This window comes from Ascaphus truei, chromosome 4 (assembly GCF_040206685.1).
Source record: "Ascaphus truei isolate aAscTru1 chromosome 4, aAscTru1.hap1, whole genome shotgun sequence".
NCBI lineage: Eukaryota > Metazoa > Chordata > Amphibia > Anura > Ascaphidae > Ascaphus > Ascaphus truei.
The window spans coordinates 288980659-288999298 of record NC_134486.1 but is presented as its reverse complement, the minus strand read 5'-3'; the positions used below and the strand labels follow the sequence as shown (position 1 = coordinate 288999298).

Here is an 18640-nt window from a genome sequence, read left to right as displayed (position 1 = left end):
ACTCGGAATTTAGAACTCAGAATTTAGATTTTGGAACTCGGAATTTAGATTTTAGAACTCGGAATTTAGAACTCGGAACTCGGAATTTAGAACTCGGAACTCGGAATTTAGATTTTAGAACTCGTAACTCGGAATTTAGATTTTAGAACACGTAACTCGGAATTTAGATTTTGGAACTCGGAATTTAGATTTTAGAACTCGGAACTCCGAATTTAGATTTGAGAACTCAGAACTCGGGACTCGGAATTTAGATTTTAGAACTCGGGACTCGGAATTTAGATTTTAGAACTCGGAATTTAGAACTCGGAACTCGGAATTTGGAACTCGGAATTTAGAACTCGGAACTCGGAATTTGGAACTCGGAATTTAGATTTTAGAACACGGAACTCGGAACTCGGAATTTAGATTTTAGAACTCGGGACTCGGAATTTAGATTTTAGAACTCGGAATTTAACTCGGAATTTAGAACTCGGAACTTGGAACTCGGAATTTGGAACTCGGAATTTAGATTTCAGAACTCGGAATTTAGAACTCGGAATTTAGAACTCAGAATTTAGATTTTAGAACTCGGAATTTAGAACTCGGGACTCGGAATTTAGATTTCAGAACTCGGAATTTAGAACTCAGAATTTAGATTTTAGAACTCGGAATTTAACTCGGAATTTAGAACTCGGAACTTGGAACTCGGAATTTAGATTTCAGAACTCGGAATTTAGAACTCAGAATTTAGATTTTAGAACTCGGAATTTAGATTTCGGAACTCGGAACATAGATTTCGGAACTCGGAACTTAGATTTCGGAACTCGAACTCGGAATTTAGATTTTAGAACGCGGAATTTAGAACTCGGAACTCGGAATTTAGATTTTAGAACTCAGATTTCGGAACTCAGAATTTAGATTTCGGAACACGGAATTTAGATTTTAGAACTCAGAACTTGGAATTTAGAACTTGGAATTTAGATTTTAGAACTCGGAATTTAGAACTCAGAACTCGGAATTTAGAACTCAGAATTTAGATTTTGGAACTCGGAATTTAGATTTTAGAACTCGGAATTTAGAACTCGGAACTCGGAATTTAGAACTCGTAACTCGGAATTTAGATTTTAGAACTCGTAACTCGGAATTTAGATTTTAGAACACGTAACTCGGAATTTAGATTTTGGAACTCGGAATTTAGATTTTAGAACTCGGAACTCGGAATTTAGATTTGAGAACTCGGGACTCGGAATTTAGATTTTAGAACTCGGGACTCGGAACTCGGAATTTAGATTTTAGAACTCGGAATTTAGATTTTAGATTTCGGAATTTAGATTTTAGAACTCGGAATTTAGATTTTAGAACTCGGAATTTAGATTTTAGAACTCGGAATTTAGAACTCGGAACTCGGCATTTAGAACTCGGAATTTAGAACTCGGAAATTAGAACTGGGAACTCGGAATTTAGAACTCGGAATTTAGAACTCGGAACTCGGAATTCAGAACTCGGAATTTAGATTTCGGAACTCGGAATTTAGATTTTAGAACTCGGAATTTAGAACTCGGAATTCGGAACTCTGAATTTAGATTTCGGAACTCTGAATTTAGATTTATGGAACTCGGAATTTAGAACTCGGAATTCGGAACTCGGAATTTAGATTTTAGAACTCGGAACTCGGAATTTAGATTTTAGAACACGTAACTCGGAATTTAGATTTTGGAACTCGGAATTCGGAACTCGGAATTTAGATTTTAGAACTCGGAACTTAGATTTCGGAACTCGGAACATAGATTTCGGAACTTAGATTTCGGAACTCGAACTCGGAATTTAGATTTTAGAACTCGGAACTCGGAATTTAGGACTCAGACTCGTGTATATGTGTACAGTATATATATATATTTATATTGTTTTTAACTGAACTCCAATGTATTCTGTTTAAACAATACTTGCAAAGTGCAAGATTTATTACCGATTGCCTTTTTATTCATTTCTGATATGTCATTATTATATCATGTTTGAGAGGACATATCCCAAAATATATCTGGTGTAATAAAAATGGCTTCACTTGTATCTATGATTCCCTATTGTCACAGTGATGGCGTATTAGTTAAGAGTTGCGATGAAGATATTTTTTGTAGTTAAATCTGTCTTTCATGAGGAACGCAAACATCATAACTCCCAGTGCAATGTTTACAACATTAAATTGTGCTCCAAAATAAAGAGCTGCCATAAATGAACATGTTTGGTATAAAATTTGTATCTCCAGTGGGACCACATTTCATATACTCATTTATTAAAAACAAAAAAACAAACAAACAAAAGAAACCTTGTGTACAGCGGGTAATATTTCGTTTATCAGACCTAAAACTTGCAGTAGAATAAGTGTTATTTGCTCTTCTAGGAGACTTCACAAGATCAGTTGCTCGGCCCTACACACTTTCTTAAATATCTACATAAGTGACTTAAAATGTAAGCTAAATATGTTCTATAACAGAAAAGAAAAAGCATGTGTCTGAATAGCTCAAGCAAAGGGATTGCCACTACTGCATCACAAAAATATTTTGAAAGTGGAGGCGTTATATGCTGGTTAAAGGGCAGAACTTGGAATGGAATAATTGTTGTGGGTTGAAAATCTTCAATTAACATTTCGTGCAATCTTATGCAAGTCACTCAAACTCAGATTCCCCATATTAAAATACATACTATAATGGCACTTTAGTGAAGCTATATGTATGAACCCAAAGTAATAGTTATCAACTCTACGCCTAAGGGTACAACTGGATCACATTTTAGGGATAAGAATTATTCCATATATACCAGTACTAAAACATAGCATGTCCAACTGCATTTAGGGTAGGGTGCAAACCAAATCATTATTGTATTGCACTAAAAGTGCCAGTAACTCATTGCATTTTTTACATTGGCATTGCATAATTGCAGAAAAATAACTGTACAGTGTAGCGGCCTATTTACTAATAAAAACAGCAAATAGTAATTGTTTAAAGGCTTAAAACGTCTCCTCAACTTACAGCATTCATATATCACACACCCATATATTTAAAAATCAGCCCGGTACATTGTGATCAAGTCCTTACATTTTACTTGGCAGTAGTCTGATATTACGGCAGGTAATCTAGCTTTAATTCAATGTTCAAAGAAATTATTATTACCTCACTTCTCTCCATGGATGGTTTCACTTTTAAGGCCTCGGGCATGGTCAGCGCTTATGCGCTGACCCGTGCTGAGGCGCGCTGCTGCTCGGCACTGAGCCCCTGCAGCAGCAACGAGAGCGGCTTTAGCAGGGGCTCGCGGAAGCGTGCGTCGCACACAGTTTTCAAATTTGGAGCTCGCCGGAGCGCAGGGCCGGTCACGTGAGCGGTTCGCCCAATCAGGGCAAACCACCTCCGTGACGTCACTGGCCCACCCCCGGACGGCGCGCTGTGTATGGCCAGGGAAAGCACCGCTTTCCCCGAGCCTCAGCCCGGACAAAATCACTATGTCCCAGGCCTAATACACGTCGTCATTGATTAGGTTGGAAGTGCCAACTCAGATTCTCATAATATATTTGCAGGCTTCCTGCACAGCTGTTGTAAACGTGAACGACCTCCACTCCCTGAAGCTCACCATTAAATAAACGAATACAATTTTTTTTTGTGTAAAATACACAAATGATTGCTTGACGGCTACATAAATACATGTATGTGATTAAGCTGTTTTCCAACTACTTGTTGAATAAATAATGTGTGTTTATTTTCAGATCGATATTCTTAAGGCGGACATGGAGAGTGCAGAGTGGAAAATTCTGGAAAATCTGATTTTAGAAGGCATTGTTGAACAGATAGGACAGTTGGTCATAGAGATCCACCTCCACTGGCCTGGGTTTGAGGTCAGTGGAAATGACAGTAGTGTGGTTCGATACTGGTATAGCTTGTTCAAAGAACTAGAACGCAAGGACTTCAAACTTTTTTACACTTACAAGGACATATCTAAACCACAGATGTTCCTGAGAAAGGAAATCTTCAATGCAAGCAGCTGCTACACACTTAGCTGGGCAAATACCCGGTGGACATGACATTAGGAATCAAAGATTTGCTTCTTTATGGACTTTGAGAAATATTGCTTTGAACAACTCACCGCATGGAGGCCGACATGTTCATTAATGCAAGAGAGGTGTGTGCTCCTCGGTGAAAACAACATTGTACTCTATTAAGAAGAAATTATTAACTATGTGAAAAACAAACGTTAGTGTTGAAATATTTCCCTATCTACTAGGATACACCTTGAGTGATAAATATATATGGCAGACATGAGCCACAAAGAAGGGTTTCCAAATATATTATATGCAAAGATGTATCTATGCTAAGTAGCTACAATATTTATTTTCTGACTTCTCACAATTTTCACCATTACTTTAGTAAAATGTCCTCATTTGTTGGCATTTAACCTTAAAACTGCACATTTCTTGTTACACTTTCTACCAAGTACTCACCAGCATATTTAACATGCACATTAGTACAGTATGAAATATCACTGGTTACCTTTAACTGATTGAAACATAACAGATGGATTTGTTGATAAATTCCATCTTCGATTTCTAATTAACAAGGATAACAGTACATTTCTTGAAAAACAAACACAACTGGATTGTGTCATCGGAGGGACAAGACTGCAGTTGCACTATATTCATATATGTATTTATACAAAGCCAGTCACCATCTGCCTAATGTAAATAAAGTGTTATTTACGTGAAATCTGCTTGTCAAAAGGGAGGACGACAATATACGAGATTGTTTCAATTTACAGATTATGCAGTACTTCTCTTCTTTCAATGATAACAGGAACAAAAATATGCTTGCAGGTTAATCAATGGTAACATCTGCTGTGATTTGTACTTATTTCTGCAATGGTGGCTCTCAAAGTCTGTCATTTCTTGTCGATGGTTAAGGAGATGCAGAACAGCGCTTTTCTTTTTCTTTTAAGGCGGCAACACTGCTTATTATTCAAATTTGCTTTGAGCAATGATGTGTATGATGTGCAGAGAATGTTTATACTGAGGTTCTGTACTCGGCAGCATCTTTAAGTTATTAGTCAGTATGCTGCTGGCAAGGTCAACATTTTCCATTCACAAAAATGAAAAGCGCAGCATTATTTTATCCTTTTCCAAATTAAAGGAAAAACAGATAGCTGTGCTAGAGAAGCCTTCAATGAATGTTTATTGTAAGGATCTACAAACAGTATACAAGCTCCACAGCTCAAAAAAATGCATTTGGTTGGCAGCTGGGTTTACCGCAACAGAAAATAGGAAATGTACCAAACAAAGATTTAGGCATAGCTGCAACACCCCGAAGTTGAAGGCGACTGCACATTGCGCAGCAATATATCCCAGTTCCCCTTCAGCTGCAAAAGATGTTTAACATTCTACTATAGAAAAATGAAATGCTTTAGCAACCAGTATTAAAAAAATAAAGTAATGTTTCCCTTTCCACCAGGCAATAAATACGGAGTAACCAAAGCTTGGAATGTTTGAAGAGGCAGGAACGTGTTGAGCTGGAGGCTCGTGTCCTGCCTACGGTATCATGTAGGCCACATTCACTCTACTCAAGAGAAAAGCCAGTTTTGGAACACGACAATCCGATCAGTGATGTTGACACCTTTGTGTAGATTACCTTTATTAATGGCTTATGCACTATATAATCAAACTAAATGTGCTAAAAGAAACAATAATGTAAAAAGATTTATTAAAAGTTTATTTTGTACTTACAAAAAGAATGTTTATGTACACAGTACTTGCAAATACCTCTGATGTAATACACCAGCACCTGCATGCTGCTTTAAGCAATTTATATAAAGGCTTAAGAGAAAAGCACAAGCCTTTTAATGAATACACTTAAGTTGCCAACTGAACATAAATTACTTGTGCAAGCAAGTCATTTCACCTTAAAAAAGGTATTTTCTTCAAATACATTCAACCACCACAGAGCCATTTTAATTTGCACAAAGTAAAATACGACCACAAAAGTATGTAAATCAGCAACAACATATGGAATAGCCAGTATAATACAGAGCTGGTGAATGTTGACTCCATTTGGAAACGGTAACAGTATGACAGACTGATACTCTCTCATATTACCACAGGGCCAGACCTGCAAACAACTATAAAACTAGCATTGGGTCTTTATCGGTAAAACACAAAAACCACGGCGTTGTGACACTTGTGCACCATTGTGCTTGAGTTTGTAATCTACCATGGCACGGTCAACAGGTTATCCAAACCTCCAGCTCAGTGTCCTTGTGTGAGCATAATTCAACAAGATGCATGAAGGACCATCAAACAGTCACACAAACACGGACACATTATCGTAGAACATGTCGTTCCCCCCCCTCCCACCCAGTCCAGGCAATTGAGTGGTGGTTTTTAGTCCCAGAGTTTGATTAGACCATCCCATCCGCATGTGATGACTTTGGAGGTTTCATGTGGGTGCCATACTGCACCTATGCAAACTTTATCGTGAGCCTTTATTCTGCTGTACAGTTTAGTTGTCTTCCAGTCCCAGATGTTCAACTTTCCATCTGCGTCACCCGATACCACATAGCTGTGTAAGAGATTATTTTATTTTTTTAAATATACATAACATCATTATCTTGTTTAGATATATTGTAAACTTTAAGGCTACATGAGCTTGCATCACTTGAAGGCAGAGATTTAAAAAAAAAATTAAAAAAAATATGTACTGGTACATGGGAACAATTGCCCATATTGAGCAGATTGTAAAATGGTCTGTAAATCAAAGAATGGATCATGTAAAAAAAAGGTAAGACTAACATTGAAATGTTTTATTTTCATATTATATTAAGGGATTAGAGTGCAGTCACAGTGTTAGAAGATTTCTCTGGGTCCCACTGTGTAGTGCAGTAGAAGTTGTATAAAAAAAACGTGTGGATGAGTGGGGCGTGTGGATGAGTGGGGCGTGTGGATGAGTGGGGCGTGTGGATGAGTGGGGCGTGTGGATGAGTGGGGCGTGTGGATGAGTGGGGCGTGTGGATGAGTGGGGCGTGTGGATGAGTGGGGCGTGTGGATGAGTGGGGCGTGTGGATGAGTGGGGCGTGTGGATGAGTGGGGCGTGTGGATGAGTGGGGCGTGTGGATGAGTGGGGCGTGTGGATGAGTGGGGCGTGTGGATGAGTGGGGCGTGTGGATGAGTGGGGCGTGTGGATGAGTGGGGCGTGTGGATGAGTGGGGCGTGTGGATGAGTGGGGCGTGTGGATGAGTGGGGCGTGTGGATGAGTGGGGCGTGTGGATGAGTGGGGCGTGTGGATGAGTGGGGCGTGTGGATGAGTGGGGCGTGTGGATGAGTGGGGCGTGTGGATGAGTGGGGCGTGTGGATGAGTGGGGCGTGTGGATGAGTGGGGCGTGTGGATGAGTGGGGCGTGTGGATGAGTGGGGCGTGTGGATGAGTGGGGCGTGTGGATGAGTGGGGCGTGTGGATGAGTGGGGCGTGTGGATGAGTGGGGCGTGTGGATGAGTGGGGCGTGTGGATGAGTGGGGCGTGTGGATGAGTGGGGCGTGTGGATGAGTGGGGCGTGTGGATGAGTGGGGCGTGTGGATGAGTGGGGCGTGTGGATGAGTGGGGCGTGTGGATGAGTGGGGCGTGTGGATGAGTGGGGCGTGTGGATGAGTGGGGCGTTTTTTGGTGGCCCCCGGAAACCTGTCACAGCACGAATGCTTGACAGATGATGTAAACAATTTTTTTTTCTATTTTACAGGTAGAAATGTTTAACTTACAAAACACAAGAATGTTCAGATTCATCCCACATATAGCACTAACCTCATATCTGGTGAGAAGTCAACTTGGCAAGCATAGCCAGCCACCATATGCCCCTTGAAAATCTTCTTTTTATTCAATCTGAATCTGTTCTGGGCTCCGAATATTAAAATTTGATTGTCCATTGACTGACAGGCCAACCATTTACCTGTGAATGCAGAAAGAAGCAGATCAGATAAATTGTCATACAAAACCAAACTACTGCACTACTGAAATTTAATACTATGGACATTTTAAATATTCTGCTTTATATTTGGGATATGTTGTTTTTTCTGGGAAAACAATGTCACACGCTACATCTGTATGTCGCGTTCAAATGTAATTTCCCATTGCATACAGAACACTGAAAAAGATTCTCATGGCACAGACAACTGCCAATAATACACTAGCAAATTAATAGTATAGAATAGCAGAAATGTACATATTTGCCATGGAGAGAATCTGGAAAGATGCTACATACATTTATGCCTTACAGAAGATTAGCCACCTACTGTATATAGCATACAATATTTTTCACAGGTAACATAATTAATTGTACCTTGGCCTTAGGTATTGAGGCAGTCCAGATACCAATCCACAAGACGCTGGTGTCCTATCATTGATAACCTGGACTACCAACTAAAACGTTTCTGATCAGTTCATTTTAGAACAGGTGAAATTAGGATTCTACCACTTACCTTTCCAGATTGTGATTATTAGGCTAACAGACATTCGCAGTTAACTAATGTGCTACGCTAAAGAGAATAGATTCCCCAGTTCTCTCCCAACACTCATACCAGATGAGGTAAATCCAGTTTGCACAGACATCCTTTTAGGAATACCAATTCCGACCTGACCCGATTGTCTTAATAATGGCATAATTGAGTCTAGCAAAGGGACACGGACATTTTAAAACAAGCTATTGTCAAAGTAAATACCTCATCGACTATAACAATATGACGGTGGCAATTTAAATTTTGTGCAATCTTCATTGTGCTTTATGTAAACTCATCATACAGATTAAAGTAGATGACCAGAGAAGAGCCACCAAATGAATAAAGGGGACGGATAATCTGATTTATGAGGAAAGGCTAATTAAATTAGATTTGTTTACATTAGAAAAGGAGTCTAAGAGCGGATATGTTAACTATATACAAATATAGTCAGGGACAATACAAGGAGCTTTCAGAACAAAGATTCATCCCAAGGACAGTACAAACGATATGTTGTCATCCCTTAAGGTTGGAGGAAAGGAGATTTCACCAGCAACAAAGGAAAGGGTTCCTTACAGTAAGGGCAGTTACAATGTGGAATTCATTACCCATGGAGACTGATGGCAGATACAATAGATATTAAAAAAAAAAACGGTTGGACATCTTTTTAGAAAGAAAAGGTAAACAGGGATATACCAATTAAGCAAACATGGGAAGGATACTGATCATGGGAGTAATCCGATTGCCAATATTTGTAGCTGGGAAATAATTTATATTTCTCCCCTTATGAGATATCAGATGATATTTCACTGGGAGGTTTTTTGTTTGCCTTCCTCTGGTTTAATATACTCTAATTACAAATATAGGGTAAAATATCTGTCGTCTAAAGTTAGCGTAGGTTGAACTTCATGGACGCATGTCTTTTTTTCAACCTCATCTACTATGTAACCAACACCACCTGAGCTACAAATGTTTATTCTAATGGAAATGTAATTCCATTGAATATTATTCAATACTTTATTTTTACACTTCTGCAGCAACTATAACAGGGAGTTCTACATGGACTACTTTTTGCACGCAGGGTAGATAAAATAAAAATAGCTGTATTGGAGCTGAGATAGTGTGAACACACTGGATTTATTAACAAAATTTTGGTGATATTGGCACACAGCTACTTCTGATATACTTTTACATTTGTGTGTAACTGCAGGTAACAAAGTGTCTGACACAAACAAGTTACATTTTAAAATACTAGTGTGTGCAGTAGTATAAAAGCTGCAAGGTCTTGTTATCGGATCCTTTATACATTTCCTTTACAGTGAAGACTTTTAGTAATTAAAAGGCTGTGTAGCAATTTAAAATGCATGTATTACAAAAAAACACCGGCTGTAGCAGTGGCAAATGGGGTAACTAACAGTAATCTGCACAGAAATCCCACGGGCCCTTCTGAGCCAATAGAGGGGGAAATAAAATATTTGAATCTAGTAGCAAGCACAGTTTTACAATTTCCTATTATTTCCAAGCTAGCAGTATTTATTCCAATAGGCACATTAGCACAGAATTGCCCCTACGAAGAGCCCCCGTGAGATCTGACAAAGGGGTCGATGCCCCAAAACATTGTTCTGGTCGATGGTGTGAATATGACTAAGTATCACTTTAACACATATTGCTTTTGTGCTTATGTGCTAAATACAATGTTTTCCCCTTGAGTATCTATGAATGGAAGTTGTGATAGACCTACTAGGTATGTTTGACAAAATTAATATGTATAGATTTACAGCTCAACCCCGTTATAGCGTGGTGCTTGGGGTCCAAAGAAGCACATCGCGTTGTAAGCGGATCGCGTTAAAAAAAATAATAATAATTTGGCGAGAATTGCACCTCTCAGGGGTTCCACGGCCGCGGAGAGCTGGGATAACTCTCCCAGCTGTTCCAGACCCGGCGACGCAGCGGCTCCCCCACGCAGGACTGACCCGGCATCGGCAGCAGCTCTCTCCTCTCCCTGCTTCTGCAGTCAGCCTCCGGCTGACAGGGAGAGAGAGGAAAATCGGCTAAGGGCAATCTCCTGAAACTCAGATGGTACGATCAGGGGGAAAGCGCGTGTACCTTTGCATGCACCCCCAGTGGCTCCCCGATTGGACAGTTGCTAGGAAACAACGTGACACCTCAGGTGTGCTGCTGAGATTCAACGCACCGTTGTATTCGCCGGGGCACCGTAGGGATTCCACAAGCATCAGCAAGAGCAGGACGGGAGTTATACAACAGAGGGAAGAACCTGAGTGACAGAGAAGGTGTGCTGTCCTGTCTCTCTCATGCCCCTTGCCTTTAGGTATTGTTGTTACAACCTGTTACTTTTTGTGGGCGTCATATAATTAATTGAAAAGGTCATGCTACGATTGGTTGGGTTTTGGTAAGTGATAATTGGGAGCCACGCTCACATCGCGTTATAGCGTGACCCGTTACAACCCGAAACTGCGTATAACGGGGTTGAGCTGTAATTTTTTTTTCAATGTGCGTGTTTTCTCTTTTCGCCCCTAGAGAAGGTGGACTACACCATTTGTTGCGCGCGCACACGCACGCACACACACGTACTGCATTGTCCATTATAAGTATACAGCACTCTGTATGATCGAACATTTGGAACAAAAGCATAAAGTGCAGGGAAAAAAAAAGTATTAAAACAGGAAGCAGATAGAGTTAAAAAAAAAATTAAAAATACATAAACGGAAAGATGTTGACAAAAAAAAAGTCGAGTTTTTATTATGCACTTGTGTATCATTGTGTTTACTCACCATTCGGAGACAAGGTCACAGCTGGCATTGAGTGCATGCTTGGTTCTGCTATGTACTTAAAATCCACAGGAATGTCCCTACAAAAGAAGAAGAATGGCACTCAGATGGAGAATGATGAACAGCATAGGAATAATGGCCTATTGAAGTTATTTATTTATTTACCAATCACTGTAAGGCCAAGATGTTTTGTACTTGCAGTGCGTTGTCAAGGTGAAAAGTGCAATATGAAAGCAAAACTAAAATCCCCACTAAAATCTTCCGCATTCCTAGACTAGCAAGGACTGTACATTATTTATAAACAGAGTATAGAAGCTATGAAAAGACATTTTTCTTACAATTAAGACTATACCAACATAGAAATGTTCCCTTTTTTTCTTTTATGTACGCTTGATATGGTTTGTTTTCTTGGTGTCCCCAAATGATACACCACTAGGATTAAACATTTCTAACGGAACTGGATACTACTCAAAGGAAACCCAGAAAACACCACAATTGCTCTTCTATACACTTGTACATTTTACTAAGCTTACAATTTATTGTAGCAAATCAGGTACGAGGAATGTTATTAATTCTCAAATCTGTGTCAGATTTTGGGAAAACCAGTAGTCATTAAAACTGGTCACTTATGCCAAGAACAACCAAGAACATGTCCCCCCCACCAAAAAATAGGACTTCATACTCTGTGCAGATGACGTTGCCGGCCTTCTTAAAAGATAATACAAAACCTGGACCTCCTCAGCCACTGCTGGTATAGAAAACCTTTAAGAACGTTCTAGTGGCTCTAATAATAAACAAGAAAACAGGGGGGAGCAATACTTAAGTATTGTGGATCTATATTTATTTATCTCCCCCCCCCCTCCTCCCTGGCTTATCTAACCTTATGAGGTTTGATATATGCGTTATATTTGAAGACTGCATTTTCTCCTTTTAGCCCTTGCTCCCCCGTTTTCTTGTTTATCTCTCTTGTCCAGGGTTTTAGATAACCCCCATTGGGGTTGTAGCAGAAGGGTTCATCAACCTAGGTTTTTCCTAAATTGATTGGCTAGGGGTATTCGTCACTATTCACTGGTAATATTCAACCTTTTTCTTTGGGTTTTTTTCTGTGGAGGTTAGCGCCGAGGTTTTTTGCTGTTTTTATTCGGCTCTAATAATAAGCTTGTAAAGTGGATGTATATTTACTGTGAAATATCATTATTATGAACCACCCTTACGACTTGTTGCCGAATCCTGGCACCTCCTTTCCCTCTATTTTTGGTGGATCACTTTTTCTTTTTTAATATTGTTGGATTCTGTATTTTCCCTCTCAATCATGTACAACTGGGATAAAGCTCTAAAAACCATTTGCGCCTGAAATACAATTTTCGGAAATTGGCATCATGCGGTGACTGCACATGGATCTTACCACTCCCAGACTCTCAAGCTCTTGTCATCAGAGGTGCTCACAAAGCGTCTGTTCTCATCCACAAAAGTAATCGTGTTGACAGCTCCAAGATGCCGGTCGTACTCCTGGACAATCTCCCCACTTCGAATGTCCCACTGGTGGGGGGGGGGGGGGGGGGAAAACAGGCTCGTGATTCTCAGACTTAACGACCTCCTATATTTAGACTTGAAAACTGGCAACCTTCACATATCTATGACAAAATGTGTTGCATCCATTCATATAATCAATGTTTGAGTACTTTTAATTCTGCGAAAAGCATAAGTTCAGGAGCCTACTGCACACCAAAGACTAACAGTTGTTAATGGTACACTAATTCACTTATCCAGCCCTACAGATTCACAGAACTGTATTTTAGCCAATATTATTGGAGTTGAGCATTTAGAATTTACCCATAACATTGAATAATGTGAAGTGCATGGTATAACCAGTACAAGTTCAGATTTCTGCTGACTCCTATTGCAATGTAATTAATTATTTTTCTGTCAATTAAAAACAAAAAAGTGTATATTTTATTTTACAGAAGAATAATGAATTACACTGCAATATGAGCCAAAATCAAATTCGTGAAATAGCTAGAATAGTGCAAGTAATTAGCGCCGCCCCCCACACCCCCCATATAACTCCTTCAAGAGGCAAGAAGCAGATGAGATCTATAATGGACATTCTTATGATACCTTGCCCAAGATATGAGACTAAGGGCCTCATGCAGAGAGCAGCGCAAAAAGTGAAAGCGGCATTAATTGGCGGATTCTGCCTTCAGAAAGGCAGAAACCGGCCAGTTTAAAAAAAAGCGCCATTTTTTTTTTCCCCCCTTCAAATTCGCCGCGCGCCTGGAGAGTTTAAATTCTCTCCAGTTTTTTTCTCTGCCGTATGCAGAGAGCCGCGATCGCCATCTAGTGGCTGTTCGCGGCAAAAAAATGGCGCGATTTTCAACATTTTCCCTCTCCACCAAGCAGCTGGCGCTCCGCGGACGGTGGAGAGGGGGAAAAAAAAAAACGCGATTTTTTCCCCAGTAGTTTCAACAGCGCTAATAGCGCTGGTTGAAACTCTCCATATGCAGAAAGGCAGTTTTCTGCCCTTTCTGCATATGGACATAAAAACTCTCCAAAAAAGGTAAAATTTTTCCCCCTCTCCAATTCTGCATAGCGCTGCTCTCTGCATGAGGCCCTAAATAAGTAAAGCATATCACATTTAAAAAAAAGCACGGTTACTTACTTGCACTATCTTCTTATCAGACATTCCAGCCACAAGAAGACTCTGTTTATCTTCATCGGGGTTGAATTTAACACAATAAGGCACTTTCCTGTTCGTGAACCTGGAAATGCACTGCCCTGAAAAGAAAAACATTTGACGCTTACTCATAAGCCTGGTCAGATAGGCACCGCGTTTTGTTTTGCAAACATCTAAATGCATTTAAACAAAAAGGTATACCAGACATAACTTTCTTCTAGGAGAAGTGCTATCAATGGGGACAAGGGAGAATGTGTGCAAATCACTCCTAAGATCCACCAAAAATCTGCTTTCTATGGTCCATATTTACTAAAGGGTGTTAAGCTTTTTGCACATCTTAACTTCCATTTATTTGAATGCTAAACCGCAGCACCTTTTAGTGAATATGGGCTTATGCGAGTTACTCCAGCACTACAAAAATGTAGCAAATCAATGTATGCGCAATTCAAAACGTGTTATAGAAAATAGAAAAGAAATACAGTCATGGAACAAGTGTACATACACCTCCATAATAAGAGCACAAATCTTTATGCAGACGGTTTAGAAAAATGGCGGTGACCATTTGGCTAATCCCTGGTCCTTTTTAGGCCAAGTCCATCATATCAGCTCTTTGATTAGAAGCTCCCCCTCCGTGGGAGAAACTTGCGGTTTAATGGCCAGGACTAAGGCAAATACAACTTTAATTTTTATTTAACATTACACTGGTTGCTCAATTTATGCCTAACTTTTGTAGTGCTGGAGTAACCCCCTGAAGGGGCTGAAGGAACGGCTCAGAGTAAAGGCACGAACTGATAACTACACAGTTTGAAGCAGAGAAGAATGGTTCAAATCCCTTTATCCTTGTGACCATGGGCAAGCCACTTTATCTCCCTGTGCCTCAGGCACCAAAAACAGATTGCATGCTCATCTGGGCAAGGGCTGTCTGTAATATTTCCTATGTGCGGAGTACCGTGCACTATCCTGTAACTGAAGTGCTTTGAGTCCCATTGGGAGAAAATAACTATATGAAATCAAGTTATTAAAAATATGAAATCAAGTTAACCATAAATCGAAAACAGTGTTATCAAAAATGGCACTTATAACCAGACACACAATAGTAATGTTTGTGACAGTGTAGAGACTGTCTTTCGAATCCAACAGGCGGTGTACTCACATACTCCCCTTTCTTTTGTGCATACCCCAAATCAGTGGCAAAGGTGTGTCGTTCTGTACCCCTATCCGTCTTGTTGTAGTGTGACCTTCGTGAATAAGGAAAAAGACCAACAGTGCAGACTGGTATATAAAAAAAAAAAAAAGTATCAATAAATGGGTAAGAGAGTTACTCACATGGTGTCAGATAATAAAAGGCATGAACATGAACGAGTGCAGCAGGCTGGGATCCCTGGCGTTTGCACCGCTCTTCTCCTCAGCTGTGCTTGCGTCTCTCGTATCGGCTCTCCTGATGAAACCGCAAGTCGGTGAAATACGTCGAGTGAAATCGCTGTCGATCACTGTGTAGGACGCTAACACACCATGTGAGTATCTATTTTATTCATTTATTGATAACATTTTTTTTATACCAGTCTGCACTATTGGCCTGATAGGGGTACAAAACGACACACCTTTGCCACCGATTTGGGATATGCACAAAAGAAAGGGGAATATGTGAGTACACCCATTGTTGGATTCGAAAGAGTCTCTACACTGTCACAAACATATTGTACTATTGTGTGTGTGTTTTGTATTTTTCATATACAGTACATCTGCGCTCCAAGATCTGGAGAACCATTAAACCATGAATGACTACACTAACTGGATTTGCCATCACTATGAATTATCATACTGCACAAATGATTATCGTGGACCTTATCTACAGACAAAGAACAAAATGGGTATGGTGAAAGGAATCCACCAACATACAGAAGTATGGAAATGCTACGCTCGCCTTAATGATTCGATATGAAGTCATCGATCCATAACATTCAAAATATTTCCAAAACAGGAGTAAATGTAATTCACTAAAGTTATCAAGGAAAAGGAAAGCAATGGGATTGTCATTTGATACATATAGTACAATTAATTTGTACTGGTCTTGTAGCCAGGAGACCAATAAATAACAAATCACGGAATTTGGCACATTTTCTGAGCACCTAACAGAAACCAAAGCAGTCATATCTTTGCCTTAAGTCTCAGAAGCCAGTATTGGAACCAGGGAGACGGGGAAATTGCACCACCCAAGAATTGATATCGCACTTACAGATGGGCTCCCCCACCCCCCGCACTCTTCCCCACAGCAATGGAATAGATTGCCGTGGGAGAAAGCGGGCAGCAGCCCTCCTCTATCTGCATCACGGTATCATGTGACACTGCGTCATTACAGCGATGCGGCATCATGTGATGACTCCATGACTGCACCCCCACCCCAACCAGATTCAAATTGCGCCCCAGTCAGAAGTTAGGCATCTCAAACCCCTGATTGTATTGAAAAGCAAACACCAACCATAATTATGTTAGCGTCACAGGCAATGAATATTATGGTACTGTAGTACAAAAATGTTTACAAACTAAATCCAACGCAGAATGAGTCAAAGATTTGGATACCGTATGCATACTACAAACAAAAACATACTTGAAAAGTAGGAGTATGATTTTAGAAAATTTGTTCTACAAAAAGGTAATAAGGGGTCGTGGAAAGATTCAAAGCAACTTTCAACTGAATAATGAGATGCCAAAAAAATGCTTATACTGTGTGCCACTTTAACATTTTTGCACTTGGGGAAGTTAGCAAATTTGCCAATTTACATGAGTGGCATTAAAAGCTACAGAGGCTAAAAAAGTCTGCCTCCCCTTTATAAGCAGCAGATTTACATTCAGGGAACAAAGAGGGAAATTAACTCAGTTATAGCAATTCAGACATATATATTAATTATAATATGACTAAGCTAGGATTTGTCTCCACCCTCCTGAAACGGTTTAAAAATTCGTAGTCCACGGGTCCAAACAAGGTCTCCGAGTTCACAATAGCTATGGAAAGTGGACAGACTAGATGGGCTAAGTGGTTCTGATCTGCCTGATAATTTCTATGATTCAATAAGTTAGAGTTCAAATGCGGGGGGGAAAAAAGGGAACTAGTTTTACCCTCTAACTACACTGCAGAATCAGCAAGAACATACTATTAGCTTGCAAGCTCTGTTCTGCAATCCAAGATGACTCCTCTAGAACAAGCACAAGAGGGTTTTTAATCTGTTAAGTGGCAGATGCTCTTCAAAATCACCAGCTTTTGGGAAGTAATTTTATATAGCCACATCAAAAAGCAGAGACATAAAAGCCGTCCATAATTATTAACCACAAACCTATTCTACGCTCTGCAATGTGCTGTGCACGCCCTCCAGCACTGGAGAAACAGGATATTGGACATGAAAAAGGCAAGAAACATGAAGGGGTTTATGGAAACGAGATCAGAGATTGAAGTACTTGAGAAATCATCCCAACCATAACACAGACAGGGTGAGAAAAATGACAAGAATATCCATTTCCCACCTAGAGAAATTAGAATGACACCCTCATAGGAGATAGGTAGTGACAGCATATTGGGGAAGTGACAACAGTTTGGCTTTGAAATTCAACTTTTTTTCTTCTAGTTACAATGCATTTTTATAGTACCTGTTTCTGTGTCCCAGAGCTTGAGATACCGGTCATAAGCTGCACTTAGGAATTGAGTTCCAGCGTTGTTAAAGCAGATATCTCTAACAGCTTTACTGTGCCCTGAATAACAAGAAAAGAAGGATTACCCATCAAACACCAAAGCATTGAGTGGTGCAAGTGCTCAAACATGGTTGTGAATGAAATGAAAGTGAAGCAGGCTTCTATGGTTTGCAGTGGTGCGCAAGCTGGGGAGCGCAGGATTTTTCAGGGGGGGGGGGGGGGGCGCAGGCGGTTGCAGAGGCCCGCACTCTTCCCTGGGGCATTTAAATTAAATGCCAGGTGACCGCGCGAGGCCTCTGCAACCTGTACTTACCGGGATTCAGCCGGCTTCTGCTCACATCGCCATGACAACGCGGTGTCAAATGATACCGGGTCCTCATGACAACACACATCAAATTATGCTGCGGAGTCATGTGACCCTCTGCGTCATTTGACGCCGGGTCACAGACAGGGGGGGGCGCAGCCAAAAAAAACTTTGCGCACTCCTGGTCTATTGTACTGCATGAGCCTCTCAATCCACAGACCCTCATTCTCTCCTGTCTATACTACTGTAACCTCCTGCTGTCCGGCCTTCCTGCCTCTCACCTGTCTCCCCTACAATCTATCCTAAACGCTGCTGCCAGAATCACTCTACTCTTTCCTAAATCTGTCTCCGCATCTCCCCTCTTGAAATCCCTCTCCTGGCTTCCGATCAAATCCTGTATCTCACACTCAATTCTCCTCCTCACTTTTAAAGCTTTACATTCTTCTGCCCCTCATTACATCTCAGCCCTAATTTCTCGCTATGCACCATCCCGACTCTTGCGTTCTGCATGCGTTCTGCTCGCGATCTGCTCAAGGATATCTTCTCTCTACCCCATTTTGTATCTAAAGCCCTCTCCCGCCTTAAACCCTTCTCACTGACTTCCCCACACCACTGGAATGCCCTTCCCCTCAATATCCAACTAGCACCCTCTCTATCCACCTTTAAGACCCACCTCAAAACACAACTGCTTATTAGCTC

At 40.6% G+C, this 18640-nt stretch overlaps 2 protein-coding genes across 5 annotated transcripts in view; one reads left to right on the top strand and one right to left on the bottom strand.

The window, feature by feature from the left end:
* Positions 1–5745, top strand: part of METTL24 (methyltransferase like 24) — a 156506-nt gene extending 150761 nt beyond the window's left edge. For 2 of the 4 annotated variants that reach the window (XM_075597610.1, XM_075597612.1), the window contains one exon: positions 3734–5745. In XM_075597610.1, the coding sequence (XP_075453725.1) occupies positions 3734–4048 (315 nt within the window). In that variant the 3' untranslated portion in view covers positions 4049–5745. The remainder of the gene's footprint in view (positions 1–3733) is intronic. The other 2 variants (XR_012801121.1, XM_075597611.1) reach the window with 2 other exon arrangements.
* The window catches only part of CDC40 (cell division cycle 40), a 57544-nt gene continuing 44596 nt past the window's right edge, over positions 5693–18640 (bottom strand). Inside the window, exons 10-15 of the mRNA XM_075597608.1 lie at positions 17596–17697; positions 13939–14054; positions 12685–12818; positions 11283–11359; positions 7802–7946; positions 5693–6569 (exon numbers count right to left, since the gene is read on the bottom strand). Of these exons, the coding sequence (XP_075453723.1) occupies positions 6392–6569; positions 7802–7946; positions 11283–11359; positions 12685–12818; positions 13939–14054; positions 17596–17697 (752 nt within the window). The 3' untranslated portion in view covers positions 5693–6391. The remainder of the gene's footprint in view (positions 6570–7801; positions 7947–11282; positions 11360–12684; positions 12819–13938; positions 14055–17595; positions 17698–18640) is intronic.